This window comes from Thunnus maccoyii, chromosome 5, assembly GCF_910596095.1.
Source record: "Thunnus maccoyii chromosome 5, fThuMac1.1, whole genome shotgun sequence".
Lineage (NCBI taxonomy): Eukaryota > Metazoa > Chordata > Actinopteri > Scombriformes > Scombridae > Thunnus > Thunnus maccoyii.
In genome coordinates this window covers 17,645,006-17,667,365 of record NC_056537.1, presented here as the reverse complement: position 1 = coordinate 17,667,365, position 22,360 = coordinate 17,645,006, and the positions used below count along the sequence as shown (strand labels likewise).

The window sequence follows — 22,360 nt, the reverse complement described above, 5'->3', positions numbered from 1 at the left end:
CACAGCGAATGATCGCGTTCAAGTGAATAAAAAACGGAACAAAATGTCACAATTGATTTGCCCTACGTGAGACCAAGCAAATAACAAATTCTACAAATACATTTTATTATTGTTTATGAGAAGTTTCTCCAGTGAGGGAGAAGAGCAAAGGAGAGGGCTGCTGTGCGCCCTCCTCCCTCCATACATCTACCCCTCCCCAAAAATCATCAGATTAAAAAAAACTATTCTGAAATTACGTTTATAACAAATTCATAAGCTACGGCTCAGATGATTGCTATTTGGGGATTTTGGAGAGTTTCACCTGTCAAAGCAGAGGAGCCCTGTAGTTCATCCAACCAGCCCGGCTGATACAGTCGCTTGACATTTTGCACGTCAGAGCGGAGGAATGAAGCGGGTTGAAGCAACAGCTGCAGTGACTGCAGTAGGAATACTCTCAGTGAGATCCTCATTAGCGCTCACTGTCAGCACCGATCCTAATTGCAGGTAAGCTATTTTTTATCTGCATCGAAAATTGGTTTAATTTGGATTTCTTTCTGCTCTGTCTCTTCCTTCGGCACAGTAATGAGACAACTACCTTTAATTAGAAGACTGTGGGGAAATTAAAGAGAAGGGAGGTTAGAAGTTCAGCAAAAATGTAATTCTAGTTATTTTTCCCCTTGTCATTTCTGTTTAGCAATATATTTTATGACGCTCTCCCCCTATTTCTTTGTTATGCGCGTCATTATTTAAGGTTGTGTGTGTGATCACTTTGCCTGTCTCTGAATACCAGATATAAGCTGTATAAACTGGCTCCTGGTATGGAAATGTATTTAGCCTATTGAAAGATGCATGCACCAGGAATTGCTTAACACACAGCACCTATCACATGTATAAAACACACAAATCCAGTCGCGCATAGAAGAGAAAACAAGAAAATTGACACATAATTGATTTCTTTTCGCAGTTTTCACAGTTGAAGTTGCAGTTGGAGATGCAGATGGAGAAAAAAGACACAGCCTAGGAGCCTGGATTATTGTCTTGCTTTCATTTTTTTCCTCCCGTCACCCAGACTCCGGTGTTCATCATTATGTTCCACCAGCTGACGGATCAGACAGTGAATGGCAGCTGCCAGGGAGCCACCTCTGTGTGCAACAAGAGCGCTGATGGAGACGCGCTCCAGCTGCCTACTTTCTCCACCGCGGCCAAAGTCAGAGTCATAATCACCTTCACTCTGTGCGCAGTGTCAGCTGTATGCAACTTGGTTGTGCTCTGGGCTGCCAGCCACGGCGGCAAGCGCAAGTCACACGTCAGGATCCTCATAATGAACCTGACCGTAGCCGACCTGCTGGTGACTTTCATCGTCATGCCCGTGGATGCTGTGTGGAACATCACGGTGCAGTGGCAGGCTGGAGACATCGCCTGCCGGCTTCTGATGTTCATGAAATTGGTGGCAATGTATTCCTGCGCTTTTGTAACTGTGGTCATTAGCTTGGATAGACAGTCTGCCATACTCAATCCCCTGGGCATAAGTGAGGCCAAAAGGAAAAGCAAAATCATGTTGACTGTGGCTTGGACCATGAGTGTGATCCTCTCGCTCCCACAGGTAAGAGAAATTCCATTAAGTATGTCCTGCCATTCTGGTACTTCACAGCAAATGGACCTCACTACACCCTGTACTCATTGGAGGGTTTCTGGAACATGAGAGCTGCTGGTTGAGCACCTTTCACATCAACCTTGATGTGAAAGCTGCTACATACACTGAGTGTGCTTTCCTCTTTTTTTTTTTCTTTCTTTTTTTTTTTTTTTTTTTTTTTAAAAAAAAAGGAAGCTTGTTAAGGTTACCTGAAAGAGAGATTAAGGTTAATTGAATTGTCTGTTAAGTCTGCTTAGGTGAGCACAACATTCACAACATTAAAGGCAAAAATTTTCTGTGACATAAAAAATGCATCTGACTCACTGAGTCTGAATGCTGGAGCTTGCAATGGAGTTTGTGGCAGACAGAATTAAAACAGGTACACTCTGCTTTTATACACTGTGCTCAAAGCAACTAAAAAGATGCCTTTGCCTTTACCTGCTCTGTACAAGGTGTCAGATTTAACTGAATCCATTTGATTTCTATTGTTAAAAATGTTTTCAAGCTCTTTTTTTTACAAGTTACAGAAAGCCACACAGGCCTTAAAATTTGCGTGGATATGATTTTTCTCCAGCACATACAAGCAAAAGCTCCTCACTTGTTGCAAAACAACATATCAGAATTTCATTACAGTCCTTGAATGGGTCTGAACTGATGAACACAAATGAGGCAGCTGCTTGCAAAATTGGATTTCTGATCAGGTGTTGCATGATGTCTGGGGATCATTGATCCAACAGGCCTTCGGAAGGTTTGCAAATATCAGGAATGCTTGTCAAGGACCTACTCAGGTGTAGACACCTTTTTTTTCCTCTCCTGAGCCTCCACCAGTGGAAGTGGACCACTGGTGAAATGAGTCAAGAAATGGATTAAACTTCCCTTTTAGACTGTAATTATATGTTGCGAGTACTTAGGGATACTGAGGTCATGATGAGTTTACACTGAAATTATATTAGGTTAAGAGTCCGTATCTTTGAACATATGGAGTAATAATTAATATGTAAATAAGTAAGTAAAGTTTGTTTAATATATCACATTTCACAGAACAGGTCACAAAGCGATTCACAAGATAGTACAATATAAGATAAAGGAAAGAAACAATAAAACATAAACAACAACATAACTTAATAACACACAAAATACAAACACTAGACAGCATCAGGCAAGACAAAGGCCAATTTGAATAAATAAGATAATAAGATGATGATAAGATGGGTGTGATGTGAGTTGTCCTGCTGGACCTGGTCAACAGCCTTGCAGCAGCGTTCTGGACCATTTGTAGACAGTCCAGGGACGTCTTGCTGAGGCAGGTGAAAAGGGAATTGCAGTAGTCCAGCCGGGATGATATAAAAGAGTGAATAATCATCTCTAGCTCAGGTTTTGATACAACAGACTTGAGTCTGGTAAAGTTTCTCAGATGAAAGAAACATGAACATGATTGATTGAAGTGCATTGCCTGATCAAATATAACACCAAGGTTTCTAAGATTAGACTGTACAGCTGAAGAAAGGGACCCAATACACTAAGCAACCTTGGGAGCTATGCTATCTGAAGCAATGATAATGCGTTTAGTTGTAAAAAGTTGTTTGCCAACCAGTCCAAATCTGTTTTGCACAATTGTCTATCAGTTACATCAGGCTTAAAAGAGACATACAGCTGAATATCATCAGCATAACAGTGATAAGAGATACCTTTAAATTTGCTAATAATATGACTTAATTGAAGCATATACAGAGCAAATAGTATAGGACCCAAGACAGAACCCTGGGGCACACCACAGGAAAGAGCAACAGTTTGACATGTAGGGAGTGATACAAGTGATACAGAAAAAGTCTTATTTGATGCATATTTCGCAAAGTGTGGAACAATGACTTTGGGTCAAATAAAAATAAAATGAAGGGATTTAGTGTTTCTCCACCAGAATTTCATTCCTGACAGTGTGTGTTCTTTGAAACAGTGTTTTTCAGTAAGTGGAGCTGAACAGTGAAATGAATAAATATTGTACAGGTCATATTTTTTGGCTTCAAGACAAACATTTCCTAGAAATTTGGACTCATGACCTCAGTATGAGGGGAAGCAGCACAAGGTATTGACCTCATCCTGGTGTAAATGAAACCGTTTCTATTTGTGTAACGGTGTTGGGGCATTATCATTTTATAACATAAGAAAACACACCTGACGTCATCATACATGATGAAGCAGACTAATGACTCACCATTTCAGAGTCACTTTATGTTTTCAACAGTTGGTTACACTCATGTAGTGTGCCATTGAAATGATCCTTATGTGACCTCTGTGTGGCCCAGACAGTATTCTTCTCAACCACAGGTGTGTGAAGGTGATTATTTCAGCCTGGATGCACCTGTGTAGTGTACAATGCTCAAAGTCCTGGGGCTCTCCCATGCAGGGCACCTTTGAAAAAACAGAAATGGAGAGATGACTCACCCGCAGCTAACCAAAAAAAGGAGAAAAATTCAGCTCAGAACTGTGTATACAATATAGTATGTGGTGTGATGCACCTACAAGTGGATTATTAGTCACTCTATACAAGTCACTTTGGAGCAGAATGAGTACATGACCTTGAAACATAAATGCTCTTTTGTTGCTATATACCGTTAGTTATTCTGACTCTAATGCAGCATTCCTGCACCTTCTAGTGAAATGCAAGTCAGTCTGAGTCACTGAGGAGCCTTAATAATTTTTTGTTCAAACGGTTCTCAAAAATTCTATATAACAATGAGTCAAAACATACTGTCAGACTTTACCTTGAATTACTAATTATAAGTCGTAGGTACCTTTATTTTTACTTTTTCCACAGTCAGTGAGATTAGAATTAGAATTAAAATTCGCCACTGTTTGCTGATTCATGGTGTTAACACGTGTTATTATGTATTATTTTCAGGGCCACTATAATCGTGCAGATTTTGTGGCTGTCACATTACACCTACCCTACATGTGATGTGGCCTGGTTTAAACTTTTTTAAACCTTCATCTGACAGTCTTGATGTAGCTACTGAATCTATAAACCAAGTCGCCTGGGAGAGGTGACAGAAAAGACAATGACACAAATATTTGAAAGCTTCTCTTTTCTTTTTTTCAAAGAGTCAGGAAGGAATACGCAGCCTAGTCTCAGCTGCTGCTGTGCATCTGAAGCCTTTTCTCTGTGCAGTGGAGGCAGCAGCAGAGACAGTGGCTGCAAATATAAAGAGGGTAAAACAAGTGTCCTCTTTATCCACATGTTGCATCTGTCATCTATTTTTTATAATGATTCATAATGCAAAAATTAAATAACCACCAGTAGTCTCCGGCCTCACACTGTGTTGGCTAACAGATATTCGAATGAGTGCTACTATCTCTTGACATAATGCTCTTCCTGCACCTCTAATCTCTCATAGTATGGAGCTACCAACAACCATTGACCTCTGAAAAAAACACCTTTCTGCTGCAGAGGTTCTTCAAAAGGCAAATAGTTATCTCAAAAACCTTTTTGCTGTTTATTTTTGAAGCTTTGAAAGATAAAAAAAAAAAATGGAACAAGCCCCTGCACACTGTCTTGCATATAAATGTATTGCTGCAGTATTTGGGTCTTACAACTTTCATCAGGCAACAGTCAGAACAAAATAAAACCCAGAGCCTTTGTTAGATGCACAGATAAGATGAACATTTCTACACATGACTTTTTTGTACTGCATTTTTGCATTATTTGCTAGCTTTCATAATTGAATAACTAATTTTCAATAAACCTAAAATAAAAGTAATTTCAGTTTCAGAAATTAAGCTAAACTTGGTTTTAACAAAGATCTTATTGATTTATGATGCAGCATTTTCATCAGCTGAGCTACAACAAACAATGGCCATCATATCTCTAGTAATTTAAGTTTAAAAACAAATGTTTTACTGTACTATACCATGAGAAATCTGGCTTCTATACAGCTTATTACTTGCTTGAAGGTTGTTCAAAACATTGATCATTGAAAACATTGAATTTTTTTTTCATACAGTGTTTTCACATGGCAACTGTGGTATGATTGAGGTTATGGAAAGATAATGGTTATGACAATTAGAATACAGCTAAGAATAAGCTGCTATTAGCTCCTGATGACTATTTTCACATTAACAGTGGATTAAACTATTATGTGTAATGTGAAAAGTGTTGCGTATTATCACCAACTCTGCAGTTCTCCTCAGCTCTATGTGAAGTTTTTCACATTTTTCAGCTGATTGATTTGGTGTTACAGTGCACAACTAGGCTATACTGCTTTGGTTCATTCTCACATTTCATCAGCATCCCAGGCAGCTGTTTTCAGTGAAAAAGCTCTAATAAATCATCTGTGTGCTCTCTGTCCAGCACCAAACAGCAGACATAGAAAGTTAGTGAATAGCTGGTGAACATATGTGGCACAAAAAGAAGCTAAAAAGACACATTTCCCTCAGGAGTTAGTGGACACCAAAACAGAGCTAAAAGGAGAGTGAATATTGACTTACATTCATCAGGTGGATTCTAACATGACACCAAATGAATAGTAATGTTTCTCTGTATCCGATGGATGTTTAAATAGGCAAACGTTTGCTAACAAGTTGCTTAATAAGATGATCATACTGTATGTCAGTGTTGTGTTTACAATGTGTTTCTGCTGCTCCCAAGTGGCCAAAAAAAAACAATTCATGCTGATTTACCTTTAGGGAACTAAAACATTAGTTTAGGGTTAGGCAAAAATCGTGGTTATGGTTAACAAAAGCAAACTTGGAGGTATGTGACCTGAACTCCAGTCCCCTGCATGAAAGTTCCCCATCAATATCCAAAAAAGACACACTGCTACTTTAATCATCCACTAAGACACTGGGCTGAAAAATGCAGCTCAGAAATAGGGGAGTACCACATCATCTAGCAATGCAGGTGAACAATCTGTAACTTTGTCACCTTGCAAGTTTTGAGACAGAAGAGAACATTATTGCTCACTTGGTAACTCTAGACTTAAAATCTTTTCTCTTAGAAGTATACATTTCTGTGTATTGTCTTCTGATAAGTCACCAAACAGGACTGGTTATAGCTTATCCTGTCAACAGTAACCTGTAGCAACCAGCCCACGGCTATGCAGCTCCTTCTGTTTTTTTTTCATCCTAAGCTATTCTTGGTCTGAACTCAGTCTAATTCATGCTCCTGAAATTTTCTTTCAAGGCTTTAGGTTCGTTAGAAAGGATTGTGCTTAAGAACAGGAGAGAGGACTGAGATTAAATTTTTATGCACATGTAGACGCCTAGAATGGATCTTAGGGTTGTGCAGCTGACATTTAGTCATCTGTATTACCAGCAGGTGTAGTACAGCATAATACAGATGCTGCTGGAGCACTGGACTGAATATTGGATTCTAACCACATACAGTAACTGTCATTGTCTTTACTGTGGATGGTTACAGGATCAAATGTGCATTTACAATTGTAATAAGGCTGCATTCTAGCAAAAAAGAAGAATATGAAGAGAAATAGTTCATGTTGGACTGCTAAATAACACTACTGTTATAAATAATGTAAAAGCAGTGTTTGTTATAGAAGGGTTTAACAGCTACTTTAAAAAAAAAAAGCTTATCTCCTTTATCAGATAGAAGAATACAATCATAAAATTAACAGGAAGTGGTATATCTAAACCATCTCCATTCTGAGCTTTGCACCTGTATCACAAGTGTTACTGGGGACATTGATGTTTCATCAGTGAATCCACCTGTGACATGTGGCAAAGACAGTTAGACCCTCAAGCAGTGAACATTTTGTCCAAGACTTTCTTTCATGGAGAAGCAGCATTAGAAAAGCCAGTCAAAATGTTTCCAGCTGTGTATTTGAGTTATGTCACAGCGTGAAGCTCACAGGAGAAACGTGACTGAGAACAGGTGAGTTGTTCCTCACACTTACATGTCACTACAATGCAGTTAAAACAATTTTAATCTGAAAGATATATTCTTTGAATTTCTTTAAAGATTAAATTGATTAGTTTACTAGTGGACCCAAGCGCAGAACACAGACTCAGAGGCAGATGATGTTTCACAGATTCATTGTACTTTAAAAGATGATGAGAATACTGGGGATGGCTGACGAAGGCAGGACGAATGGAGATGGCAAGGCAGCGTGGCTAACGGAGGTAACGAGGGGGAATGAACATGCAGGCAGGTGAGCAAACAGAGCGGCAGCCTGGCAGTGATTCTGAGGCACAGAAGAAAAACGGGCATTAATCCAGTTGCAAAAGCACGAAGATCTTAACTCAGAAAACATGAACATGCAAAGGAAACCGGAGTATAACTACCACACTGGCAGAAGCAACAATCTGGCAATGAATGGGGGAACGCTGAGGTAGATGTCCTGGAGAGGTGATTAGCGGATGCATGACAGGTGTGTTGGCTGAGGAGGCGATGCGCTGATTACAAGTAGGTGTGTGGAAACCAGGTTGGCAGCAGGAACACATACTCACAAACACACACACACAAACAGAGAGAGACAACACACGGACATTTAACAGGAGTAATGGGGAAACATAAGGGGAGAAAGGGGCATGGCCATGATGTAAATGCCTTTCAGCTTTTTTTGTTTCACCAAATTACTGCCATTATTAATTTCTACCCTTTTTAAATTAAAACATTGTTTTTCTTCCATCTGAAAAGCTTCCAACAGAGTCCAAATTACTGCATGTTTATCTAAAAGACATAGCAGTGACTCCTCTACATCTAGTAACTCTGTTCTTGTCATTTTCCTCATCACTTTACATCCATCCATGACATTGTAGAAAGTTTAGAAAACTTTGTCATCTGGTAACAGAAGATTACGCTAAACCTCCAGAAGATACAATGTGTCGAGATAAAGTGAACTCTATAACTAGTAATGTTCATGAGTCACCCTGATAGTTATTGAGTACAGATTTATCTCAGGATGATATACGACTAGTGGCAGCATTTAGCAAAATAGATGCTAAATGTTGCCATTAATTTTGTATGAATAAAATAAATACAAACTTACAAACTTACTCTAGCATGTCCTCCCTAGAGGAATTAAAGTTTTACGCCTGAATAATGCGAGGTTCTGGCTATAACCCTCACAGCTTGTTCCTGCTGTAACTCATTTATGTGTAAAGTTTCTTCAGGAAACCTGTGTGGAAGTGTGGAAGTGTGGAAACGTTACGCTCTGCATGAACTGCTTCAGTTACAGTCCTTTCTACATACAGTGCCGTAGGTAGAAATCTTAGACAGGTTTCCACACTCCAGGCAGATGGGTGGTGACTGTTAAGTGGACACAGATCAAAAACGTCTCTGAGTTACTGCCCAACTGCATGTTCAAACTTGAGCAGAGGAGATGGAGAAATATTCTGGCCACTTTTACAGATGAATGTTTCTTGGAAGAACCTAAATAAACTTTCCCACTAAGCTTGTTTGTCTCATAGCTGTTTCAACAGCTAGTTATTGAGGCACTAATATACTCGAGGTTGAGCTATAATGTGTCATCCTGGTCTGATCTACAGCTCTCTGTCTTTGGCTTCCTTCAGATAACCAGAGCATAACAATTTTTTTCTCTGTGTACATTAGAGATGTCCAAATGAAATGAGGCTTAGCAAAAGTTCAGTCAGGAAGATCTTTTGCATGCTCAGGTCTATAGTTTTACTTCTCAAACCATCTGTCATTCCCATCCCTCACATGTAATCACTCATAATTTACTTGCTGTCATTCCCCTGGGCATCAATTCAGACGTCAGCTGTTCACATCAGCTAGTCACATCTAATCAATAGCATGGTGACACACCTTCATTGTCAGCCTGTTATGTTACGTCTGTCTTTTAAAATGTTTTCTCCCTTTCTGCCATAGTGCTTGCATGGTGCCATCATGTGCACGCCACCACCTCCCCATCACCACCTAGTCTTGACAGATTTATCAGTACATCATTTCATCAGCCTCATCGGCCTTATCAGTCTCACCACCACCACCAGTGTCTAGACTACATGGGGGGATTTATCTTGCTGCTGCTCAGGACTGATGTCCCTCAATTCAAAATCTCCCTGTAGAGACTAAGCGCCAAAGACTTTTGTCAACACTTAATCATCAGTATCATCTGTATAATAAACAATTCTTTTTGCTTCATTCACTTGTCTCTCCTGATTAAAGTTCTTCTGGCCCCAATCCACATCCTTTAACACACCTTTTTACCTAAATGACACAGCCGCCCAGTTCACACTCAAGATTCAACTTAGAAATGAGATACGATAGAACTTAATTAATTCAAAAATAAATGTTTGCACCAAAAATGGTCAGTATACATAGTAAAATATTTATATACAGAGCATAGCAGCAGAACATATGCAGTGTTGATTAAATATGTATCTGGCACATGCACACGCTTAATTTTGCACACTTGATTTTCACAAGCTACTTGATCCAAATACTGGAGGTCCTGGCTCAATATGCTTGAATTATTGATGTGATATGAATAAAGAAGTTTAAGAATGCGACTCCTGACACTGACGTGATGTGATCAGCTAAATTGTTTCACCAGAGAAGATTCCTCACTTTGTGTTGTAGGAACTACAAAAACACTGGAGATTGTTGGCTGCCCTGTTCCAGCTCAGTCACCGCCATGTCGCAGCTTCAGCTTGAAACGTTTCAGAAGTATACTGTCTGTACTTCAGCAGCTGCATTTATACGAAAGTTTAGAATATTCATTATTCATAAATACATGTTTGCATGTCATTTTGATATGGTAATAGATGCTTTATGCTGTATGTGAATGGCAACCTTCTGTTGCAGCAGTCTGCACCAGCTAAAAAATTAAAAGCTGCCGATTGAATGTTTTTAACAAGACTCTTTGCTAGACAGAGCAGAGATGAAAGATTCACTAACAGATCTGTTAGCATCGGAGCTTACTGAATCTGCAGCCTGGTCACCAGAATAAAACGTTGGCACTGTACGTTTCTGCAAACCACAGAAATGTTGAATATCTACATTTCAACACGTGAAATACGTAGCATATTAACATTTCAACAAAACTTATCATCTCAACATTTCTAAAGTGACGTAGTTCACATGTGATCTACATGAGTTGATCTTTTCTATATAGGAGGAGGGGCACGTGGACAGTTAGTAAGTTTGTTGGCAGCAAGTTGGAAATCAGTATCAAACATGGTTCAAGACCACCTCGAAACCAAAACCAATGTCCACTTCCCGTTTCAACCGACAAAAGCGGGTATTTTTAGCGAGACATCAGGACATTTGCAGCCATTTTTATGGTGAGAAAACCGGCTTTTTTTTAGACTTTTTTTAATTTTATTTTTTATTTTTATATTAACCCAAACCATGATCTTTCCCTAAACCTAACCAGACCTTAACCACAGCGTTGTCACACCATAAAACATCATTATTCAACGGGTAGAAATGTTAATATGCTACGTTTTTAGAAATGTTGATATGATACGTAATTCACGTGTTGAAACTTATACACTTCAAGTTTCTGTGGTTTGCAGAAACGTTCAATGCCAACGTTTTCTTCTGGCAACTGGGTTGATACGGGACATCTCTAGTGTTCGTATCATATTTCTTTTTGTCTCGTGTGGATTTAATACAGATGACTATTGTTTTTTGTGTCACTACTTGAGGACAAAACATGGGCCCAACAATATTTGTGTATTTTGGGTCACTGATCCATGCAAAGGGTATTGATGTCCGTCTGTTGGCTACTGTGGGTTACTGTATATAGCGTACTGCATATGATAGAATCAGCATGTGGGTTTCTGAAAAAACACTGACTGAACCCTAACCAAGTCATTTTGGTGCTTAAACCTTACCAAACCTTAATCATAGTGATGTAAGAAGGTTTTAAATGTAACAATTTTGAAAAGCACTGACAAAGATGTTGTCGTGCTGATACAGAAGGGGCATCAGATCGATGCTAATGTGATTTGTGCTAATTTTAATTATGTATTATTCAATATTCTCCATATTAAAATGGGATTTAATTACACCCAATGATTCCAAATTATTCTTTTATTCATATTCATATTAACTGATTTTCAGGTTGAAATATATTTAGACCTATATTTAGAATTTAAATACAGTATCTGTGCCTGTTATTCATGGATTGTAACTATGGAGAAATCACTGTAGGTTAAAATAAATCTATAGTAAATCACTGTGTAGGGTGTAAGCAGAAACAAAACTCACTTTCATTTCTTAATTGGGAATACTTCTCTGTTTATTCAACATTACAAATCAACAAAGTATGTTCAGTGACACCATCTGACCCTGCTGTTGCATGTGAGATCCACTATATCTTTGTTGTACTGGGTACAAATTGCAGCAAAATAAACATTATTTGATCAGGCTCTGTGTTGCTATGTCAACCCCAACTCTTGGCATGAGCGTCATATATGACGCACAGACACATACGGGTTATTTAAAGAAAACATTTTTACAAAAATACAGTATCAGACACCTAAAATTGTGATGTAAATGCTGCCTCAGTTGTTTCATGCTGATTTAGAGAAGCACATAAGTGATGTGTCACAGTCTGGCTCGATGTCCCTTCCTCTGCATTCCCATTTCCCCAGGTCCCTTAGTTGCCATTCTCCATCAGTCCACCAAATGCCCTCAGACTTTTCTCTGTTTTTCAGATCCTGCCGCTCCCATATGCCCTGCAATCACCTCATTCCCCTCACCCAAACTTCCCCACCCATCTCTCCAACTGCATCTCGTTCCCTTGTCAGCCACTTACTTCATATACCAGCCCAGATCCTTTGTTACCTTGTCAGATTGTTGTAGTTGTGTTGTTTTTTGTCAGTGGTTTTAAGCTTCTGTTTTCTGTTACCTGGACCTGTACCATATCTGCACCTGCTTGCCTGCCTGTCTGGATTTTCCTCTGTTTCATCCCGACAACTCTGTGGATTTAATACTACTGCTGTTTGGACTGTTTGGGCTTGTCAGACATGCCTGTGAGCTTTTGTATCTTCACTTTTGACAGTAAACTCACTGAACTATCCCTGCCTGCCTCTATAGAGTGTATCTGGATCCTTCCCCTGTTGCTTTCTACACAATACCCATGACATGATGACTGGTTGGCCCTTTTATAAATGTGACACACTCAATGGGTATTTAATTTGATGTTGACCATTTGTGTAGTTATAGCCATAGTAGTAGCATGGCTCCAGTGGATCTGTCTGTTGGTCAGTCAGACTGAAAAATCTCAACATCTGCTCGATAGATTAGCACACAATTTAGTACAGACATTCATGGTTTCAGATGTTGTATCCTGATGATGTATAATGTATGCCTCAAGCAAGCTGTACTAAATGTTTTGATAAAAAAGAAATAGCCAAGAGCAAGGCTGCTGCTGGATCTATTTTCTCACCTCAGATGCTGCTAGGTATTCTCAAAATTCAACTCATGTTTTAGCCTTGGGGTTTGACGCTCCCGTGAGGTTTTACACCACTGTGGAGTCTGCCTCCAGTTAAATGATAGTATGTCTAATCCTAAAAAACATCATAAAAGTGATCTGACATTAGGAACATGCCATAACCATTGTGAATACTTACAGAACTGTATATAAAGCAGTTTTTGCGGTTTATAGCATAATTCTTGCACTTACAGATTCAATTTATTTTTTCCCATTTATGTGTGTTCCTGATAAGAGAAACACAGGAACTCATGTAATGAAAGCATTATCATGGGAGAACCTTTGACCGAACACTGAGTTTCTGTTGTGTTTTGAACTCATTCTATGAGAACACAATTAGGCATCAAATTAATGTGCTTTAAGTGCTTTAGAGGAAACCCACAACTTGGGTTTTTTCTTTGGGGCTTTCTTCACTTGTCTGCAAGAATTTGCAATTACTAGGCTTTACATAAACAGAGTGTTCTTAATCCATAGTGAATGCAGCACTTCATGAGTCCAGATGGCTCATGGGGTTGTCATTCCTACAAGATAAATATAGTTTCTTCTTAGATGCACACAGCCAAAGACTTTTGGTGTCCAGTGAAAATAGTTAAGTGTAGATCTTTTTATTAGGGCCTGATTCCCAAAGGGGCGAAGACCCTCTTGTATCTGTTCTGTTTCTTTCTTTCTTTCTTTCTTTCTTTCTTTCTTTCTTTATTATCTCACCACTTCAACCCTTATTTTGACCTATGTATCTAATATGGCTGCCACGGCCCATAGGAATGTCGTAGAGAGATCGAACCAAAACTCAATTATTCGTCTCTTCAAGATCTACAAATCATACGCTGACACCCCGCCCGAAATCCAACAGGAAGTCCGCAATATGCCCATCAAAGTACAACTTTGCGCCAATTTTGGACCCCCAAGAAATGCTATCTCCTCCTAGGGCATTAATGGTATCGGCTTCAAACTTGAATACATGACTTATCACACTGTGCTGAACAAAAGTTGTTAAAAACTTTGTAATAACTCAAACGGTTTAGATATAATAAGCCCTGAAAGTTGGAGTGCCACATCACACCTTACAATGTAAACCAATGGGGAGGCAATCTCTAGGCATGGACTTTGTGTCAAACAAATGGCTCTGATGTCTAAACTATAAGTCTGACCACTTTGAAACCTGTATCAATGGATTTGCGATGAAATTTCCTACAAAAAAAATGTAATTTTTAATGTAGGATTTGGCCAAAGTCATGGGATTTATGAGGATATTTCACAAGAAGAGTGACATTCTCCTCTCCAACTGAGAGGGAGGAGGGGGGAGATGGGTGTGGGGGTTGAATGGAGCTCATTGAGTGAGAGTGACAGTTTAGTGATAAAGTGGTACAGAAAAATAAAATCAAAACTACAATTTGTAGCTCTGTACTGCAGTTTTTTCTTTATTAAGGCCCGAGCACCTAGCGGTTCGCTCACACTCTCCATTCAAATATATGAGTATTTTTCTGTGTCCAGCTGCAGTTACTTATTGTCTCTACACACCTGACAGTACATATTTCAATCAAACTTTGACCAGGTCATATGGGTTAAAAGTCTTTACTTTTCTAAAAATAGACTTGATGAAAAGTAGGAAATCAATTTGTTTTACACACAAACTCATCAAGAGTTTTCAATTTACTAATTGAAATTCAAGTGAATGGGCCCAAAACTTGCATGATTTTGATGCCACAGGTGTGAGCAAGACAGACATGTCTCACCCTGCAGAAAATTCTCATCCTCACACTGTTGAGATTTGATGTTTTGCAATGACAGATGAAGTTGCTATAACTTTATTGTAAATACTCCAGTCTGCACCAAACTTTACATGTTTGATAAGACTCCCGGCCTGAACACGTCTACATGACAATATTCCATCAGTGATGCAAACTAGCTGAATAGCGCCCCCTAAGAAATTTCAGCAAAGCAGCCCCAGCAGCAGGCAAAATAGTGGACAAAGGAAGTGATGTTTATCTCCGTCTTGCACTGTCTGAAAACAGCCCGGGTCTGAAGACATCTACATGCCCATGACAGAAGCCCTTTGACTACGCTGCAGCTTGATGTGCGTGGAGGTGCGAGGACCCGTTCAACGCTGCTTGCAGCTTTAATTAACATTAGCATTTATGTCAGTCTATTAGATACAGTATATCAACATTCAAAAGAGCAAGTGTTGAAACTGCTGAATGTGGATATGGATATACTTTAGTTTGATTTAAACTCATTCAGAATACATCTATGAGACATATTTGAGTTGTATTTTGATATGACAGTTCATATAGGGAGGCAATCAACAATCTTGCAGAGTGGTGCACAGAGAACAACCTACTGCTCAGTGTCAACAAAACCAAGGAGCTGATTGTTGATTTTAGAAAAAAAGAGGCAAAGACATCAGCATCACAGAGAACCTGTCATGGACATCACACATCTCCACCCTAGTAAAACAAAGCTCAGAAACAATTGTACTTCTTTAGGAAACGTAAGAAGGTGAAATTACCATCTCAAGTTCTTAGCTTTTACAGAGGACCAATAGAAAACATCCTGACTGGAAACATCACAGATTGGCATTGGATGTGCACGGCCCAAGACAGGAAGACTCTGCAGCAGGTGATTAGAACCACCTAAAACATCATCGGTACCTACCGAGCATCAGTGGTATCGGTGAGGTGAGGATACCCACCCCAACCACAGCTTGTTCACCCTGCTGCCATCTGGCAAGAGATACAGAAATATCCGCTGTCATACCACCAGACTACCAAGCAGCATCTTTCCTCAGGCTGTGAGACTCCTCAATTCATCCTCTGCACTAAAACATAAAAAACAGTTTTGTGTTTGTGACTTGTTGTTTGTTGGTCCATTTGTGTGGTTTCATTTTTTTGTGTGTATTATTGGGAGGGTACAGACTACATTTCGTTGTGCAACCTTGTATTGTAAAATGATGATGAAGATCTTGAATCTTGAATATTGTCAGTAACATGAGATACAATCAATATTTAGAGTACTGCACTATATATTTCACAGTTAATCCACTTAATCCAACAGTCAAACTCCTTCCAGCATTCTGAGGTATGACTGTATAGGTAACCTACCGTATGCTTGAAACAAACTACTTTGTACGGCCATGCCTCACCCAAAGGCTGGGTGACAACCTGCCATCACAGTGTATATATGCATTTAAGTAGCGGCAAACAGTTGGATTTCATCAGTAAACTGATTTCTTAAAGTCCCCCTTAACTCAGAAATGTGTTTTGCTTAATGTTAAGTCAGTTTGATGTTTAAGCTTCACCGTGCACAATGATGTAAGTGCAAAGTTTTAAAGGGCTGTTTTCACATTCGTCCGCAGAAGGAGAAAAATTTCTCTGTGTTCACCTTAAATCTGAGTTTAAGGCATGTGCCAACAAACATGATTTGTGACATCACAACTAATTTGGAGCCAATCATGGTCCAGGATGCAACTTATTCCGGCCTATGTACACTGAGACTGGACTTTTTAGTGAAGTAGGAGGCATCTTGTATCCAGCAGTTAAACTTTTGAAATGAAAAACATGCATATTCTGTGGGTACATCTCAAGTCTCACTTAATTTATGTCTGCTTGCTCCTCGCTCCTCGCCTGAACCAGAGGTTGTTCCTGATGCGCCATTTTGAGAGGCGTCTGAAGTCTCTTATTCAGCTCTGAGGAGCAAGGAGCAAGGAAACACGAGAGCAGCCTTCATGGAAGTCTTTTACCGGCCGACATGCCCCCTTATTGGATATCAGTTATTGATTGGACGCTGCACCTGATCAGACTGATCTGATACATCACTGCAGTTTCATACCGAAGTGGAGACATATTACAGATTAAATGTAAGTGTATCATTCCCAAGTTTTATGCTTTATTTGTTTTCTGATTCACCATATAGTTAAAGATCTGTTAATTGTCGGTCTGATCAACAAAAGAACCATAAACAACTTTCTTCATTTATTAGAAAGATTTTTTTTTCATGATGTTATTTCCTCCATTAAACTGTTTCTTGCTGACAGACAAGACTCTTCCTGACTTAAATTTTATCCATAATAACAGTTAAACACATTCATATTTTACATCATTTGTCGTCATTTCCTTTCAGTCACATGTGAGGCTGGAAATTCCTGAACGTCAGGTTTGATATGAGTTACATCATTTCCCTTTGCCCTGAAACATTTAGCCAAATACATATTTTCCAGTGTTCAGAAGACACACTCAGAAGACTGGGTTATTGAATGATGAATTCACTATCAGGATTATCAAAAAATACAGATGCAAATAATCAATGAATAGTATAAACACATTCTGCGAGTAGAAATGGTTCCTGTGCCTTTGAGCAGGACACAGTATGAATGCAGAATGCAGGTTTTTATTTAGGTGTTTGTTAAACAGGTAACAGGCTGCAGAGAGAAAACAGCTGCTCTAGCGGTGATAACTGTGAACCTTTATTAGTGTCAGCACAGTGCACATGTGTGCAGACACAAACTCCATCAGGAGTCTCTATAGCTGTTAAAGCCGATTGACAGCTGATCCAGCTGTGATCAGCTGTCGCCGTCATCAGAAATGAACACCGCTTCACGTGATGCTTCAGAGGAAAGCACGTCTCATGTCCCTTTAAACAAATTTCCTCGTTTCCTCTCTCCTCGCTTGGTTTCCTTGCGTCTCTCCTTGCATCCATGGTGGGAGGGACTAAGACGCAAGGAAAAGATGCAAGTGAGGGAAATATGAATGCAATTTAAGAGACTTGGGATGCACCCATTTACTCAGAATTTTTCAATGAAGGCGAAGGAAGATATGTCATTTTAAGAATTTTAACAAGGTAATTGAACTTTCTTTAGTAGAAAAACCATATGAGACACATTGTATTCAAAACAGACTATTTTTATATGTCTTAAAAGAGGTCTGGAGGGGATCTTTAAACATAATGTAAATTAGAAATCAGATTTCTATAATCGGGGTAGGGGATTAGGGAAGCCTGATTTCCCCAGGTAGCTTTCTCCTGGAGAACTCAGGCCATGTGTACGGATAACTGGGTTTCTTATCTGCTTTTTTACATTTTCCTTGTGAGTGTGTGCTGGACAAAGACTTAAGACAGGGGAAGTACTGCTGTGACAGCAGAGTGACAGAATAAAAGGAGAGAACATTTCACATAGTGGTTTGTTCTGGAAAAAGGTTTCCACCGCTGAACATTTGACTATTTGCTAAATTTAGGCACTTTGGCTCTGGGAACAAGAGCTGTGCTCTGATTGGACGAGATCAGGCGTACTCAGAGTGCTATGGCCAACTAACCAGGTCTGATCCCACTTATCCTCCAAGATCAAAAGATATATGTCATGTCACGGCACTATCGGCCAGCTTCAACACAAACACACACACATACACACACACACACACACAAAAAAAAGACAAAACAAGTCAAGAGGCATTGTATTCTGTCACCACTTCAACTAATCTGAGTAAAAAATGCTTCCAAAATAAGGTTAGGGGTTTGGGAGAAACGTGATCAATGTATATACATGTATATGTGGATATACAGGAGCCAAGTTACTAAAGTGCATGTAAATGTGTTCCCCAGTTACCTGTGTAACCTGATTTCTATGATTAACCTGGTTTCTTGAGTGCATGTAAATGTGTTGATAGAGAAAAGTGAGATGCAATGATTTTTGAAATGAAATGGGACTGACACTCCACAGAGGCACATATGTCGTTTCCCTTGGTTGTACACACAAAAGGTGATGGACGTAGTTGTGTAAAAAAGGAAAAACGCTTGAAAGAGAGGTTCAGTTCCTGCCTACTTTCTCATCTTTACACACCTGGCCAATCACTGTGTGAAGTGGACATACTTGTTGGTTTGGGAAAGTTGACAAAGTTGAAAATTGTAACAAAAAATTGTTAATAATGAATCATTGTTTGATTTTTGTACTTAATAATTATTCACCTATGCACACTCATTTTGAGATATGGCTAAGTAAAACTGTTCTTGTCCTTTTATACAGATGTTTATATTTCACAATGTGACCATCACAGTCCCGGAGAACTTTACCCAGTGCACCACCCATGGCAGTTTTGTCCAGCACTGGCAGGAGACCCTCTACAACATGTTCACCTTTGTGTGCCTCTTCCTCCTGCCTTTGGTCATCATGATTTTCTGTTACACAAGAATCCTTATTGAGATATCCAGCCGCATGGCTCGGAATAACTGTAAGTCCCATCTGAGTCCAACTGAAATAAATTTGCATTTTTCTTGTCTACTACAGCATACATGTCTGTTCTTTATATAACATCCTGTGTTCACCCTTGAGAAAATATCAGAAACCAAAAGGGAGAAATATGTATTTTAAATTTCTTGGTTTCATGACGGTGCCCTCTAGTTTTGCATTAATTTGATGAGATTGAAACCTTTCCATTATCTGCCTACATAGCTGGAGTCCTTATTTTGATACAGCAAATCAAATCTTGCATAAAGCAATGACGTGGCGTTCTATCATAGCAGAGGGTCACACTGAGCCTGATAGCAGCCAGCTACACAACACAAGATCTACAGACTCTGAACAACCCACGTTAGCTTTCCTGCTAAAGTCTTCTTATGCAACTTACAAACATGAGCACACATCTTGTCTGCACTTTAGATGTTGAACAAACTACAGAAAGAAACATTCATCGGAGAAAAGTACTGCTAACGTCAGTTTGCAGGCTAGATAGCTGCTTAGCTAGCTGCAGCACTGCATGTTAGGATACCAGAAAATGTCACTTTGGGCCCGTTAGATGCTGGTTTGGTCATCACTCTTCAAAATCCCTGTTAGTGTCACTCTGTCAGCCCGTGACTTGAAGCTACAACAGTTTGTTTACTTTGTCTCTGCTCCCCGTATGTAACACCGGTAGCCTGCCAGCTGCTGTCAATCAAACAGGACATTGGCCCCGTTTACACCTGGTATTAATATGCGTCTCCACATGCGTCCTGAGTGACATGTGGTCGGATCTCACTTCCCCACTCTATATGCAAATAAACACGGACATCATTTCCGTTTTCAAGACCAAATTCGTTCGTTATTCGTCCAAAGCTGTGTTCAACTTGTTTGATAACAGGATAAATATTCAGGATATAAATAAATATTCCGCGTCGGGAGAGAGAGAGAGAGAGAGATGCAATGATCTCCCCACAGCTGCATCTCTCCATTCAGAGACACCGTGCGCATTTAAGCATAAGGTACAGCAGCATAACTTAATTGATTATTTAAATCTCCGACACGTTTAATCTGTTTAGACAGACAAGCGAAAAATTAATGGTTTAATTTCTATTCTAACTGTCGATTTGAAGAGGGAAACCGGTTAGGAGAGCAAGAAAAACAGGAAAAAACGGGAGGTGGATTATGTTTTTAATTCACATGAAAAACAAAATAATTTGTTTATCCTGTTATCAAACAAGTTGAACAGCCTTGGACAGAGGGTCCTGTGTCTAATTTGCCGGAAAATAGAGGACGTCAGTTGAGTTTGCGGTCCTTCAATGTGGCCCAGGACGCATTTGCGTTTACACTACTAAAAGAATGTGGCCACATGCGGCCCAGACCACCTCCGAATGTGGTCTGAGTGATTGGCTCTCAATCCGTCCTCAATGCATCTTTGGTGCGTTTACACCTGTATTTAGAGCTGTCCGGACGGATGTTAATGCCAGGTGTAAACAGGGCCATTGACGTGCCCTATAGTCGACTGAGAAAAAAAAGGAACATTTCTGATATTTTCCCAAAGACCTTGTTTCTTCATTTTAATAATACAAAACTACTATAAAATAAGTTTCCTGAGACAAAAGGAGCTGTGCGTGACAAAGATGTGATTTTCCTCTCTTCCAGTGCTGTCTAGAGAGGTTCATCTTCGCCGTTCCCATAACAACATCCCTAAAGCTCGGATGAGGACTCTTAAGATGAGTATCGTCATTGTGACATCATTCATCATCTGCTGGACCCCATATTACCTACTGGGTCTGTGGTATTGGTTGTTTCCTGAAAAAATGGAGGAGACGGTCTCTCATTCATTGACTCATATGCTGTTTATTTTTGGCCTCTTTAACGCCTGTCTAGACCCCATCACTTATGGTCTGTTTACTATTCATCTTCGCCACGGTCTTAAGAGATGTCGGAGCTTAAACACACCGACTAAATCAGAAAACAACACTTGCCTTATGCACATGACTCGTCTGTCCTCTCTCAGGCAGACTGCCTCAGGTAGCCACAGTGCAGACATAGAGGAAGGAAATGACAACAACAGCATTAAAAGCAGCCCAAAGCCTATCATCCCAGTAAGCAAGATATAATGGCTCAAGGAATCCCAATAAAAAGAATCTCAGCTCCTAATCAGTATTGAGCTCAGTCTTTCTCTGGAGATGACAGCTTTCAAATGCTGTTGCTCCACAAAAAAATCATTGTTCTTTTGTCAGACAAATCTGTTAGTTTTTGTTCCACTGATCTAATTGATGATGTATCACTGCTCAGCCCTGGTTTGTTTATCCCGCAGTCTGTCACACATAATAGCTCGGATGCCACTGATTAGATTTGGACAAAACGCTGCAGAGTGATGCGTGTCACTGGTCTTTTTGCAGCATTTACAAAATAACCATGATCAGCTGAGGGTGATGCTGTACAGATCACACAGAATATCTCACACAATGCTGATCTGTATTTTCATGAAGCTTAAAGACTCGTGTGGGTAAGTTTAAATTCAGGTCATGCAAATGATAAATCTACTATAAATTAACTGAAATGTCTTGAACCCATATTTTCAAGTTCAATTCTTGATATTAGTGGGTTTAAAAATAAACTTCAATTGACCACCCACAACACACACACACACACACACACACACACACACACAGTTTTTGTGGGTAGATTATTTCCTGTACTAAGTGCTGTATGTACCCTTTTTTCTTTATTTTTACATTTTCATTACATGTTGTTGTTTTCTGTTTTTTTGGCAAGGTCCCTTACCAATTATTGCTGATTGACTGAAAATTGCTCTAAATTGTTACTCATAGTGCTTTGTGTGCAACATAAAAGACTGTGAATTTGTATTATTACAAAAGTGAATGTTATTACATGATCATTGTTGACCATGACAGCCTTTTAAATAAACATTAGGGCATATTATGTATTGAATGTACCTGCAAAGCATGGTGTTGATGTGTTATTGACCTCTTAAATTGTCAAAGATCAGTTCTGTGTTTAGTGTGTTGCACAAAAATCACACTGGAGAAAAAGCTCTGTAAAATGTCCTTGATTCATCACACCATTTTTATATTTTATATTAGTACAGTGTTATTAGTATTTTATGAT

The 22,360-nt window shown here is 39.4% G+C and overlaps 1 protein-coding gene across 1 annotated transcript; it reads left to right on the top strand.

Annotated features, from left to right (window-relative positions):
• Window positions 1-1,066: 1,066 nt before the first annotated feature.
• gnrhr4 (gonadotropin releasing hormone receptor 4) lies at window positions 1,067-21,903 on the top strand. The gene is made up of 3 exons (XM_042411998.1): window positions 1,067-1,582; window positions 19,034-19,238; window positions 20,885-21,903. The coding sequence occupies exons 1-3, from the start codon at window positions 1,067-1,069 to the stop codon at window positions 21,343-21,345; spliced, it is 1,182 nt and encodes a 393-aa protein (XP_042267932.1). The 3' UTR covers window positions 21,346-21,903.
• The last annotated feature ends 457 nt before the right edge of the window (window positions 21,904-22,360 follow it).

What these genes read in the sequence shown, in the direction of transcription:
- gnrhr4 (XM_042411998.1), top strand. Translation starts at nt 1,067, where the DNA reads ATGTTCCACCAGCTGACGGATCAGACAGTGAATGGCAGCTGCCAGGGA. An exon ending in TGATCCTCTCGCTCCCACAG is followed by an intron (nt 1,583 to 19,033) that starts GTAAGAGAAATT and finishes CCTTTTATACAG; the next exon opens with ATGTTTATATTTCACAATGT. An exon ending in CCGCATGGCTCGGAATAACT is followed by an intron (nt 19,239 to 20,884) that starts GTAAGTCCCATC and finishes CCTCTCTTCCAG; the next exon opens with TGCTGTCTAGAGAGGTTCAT.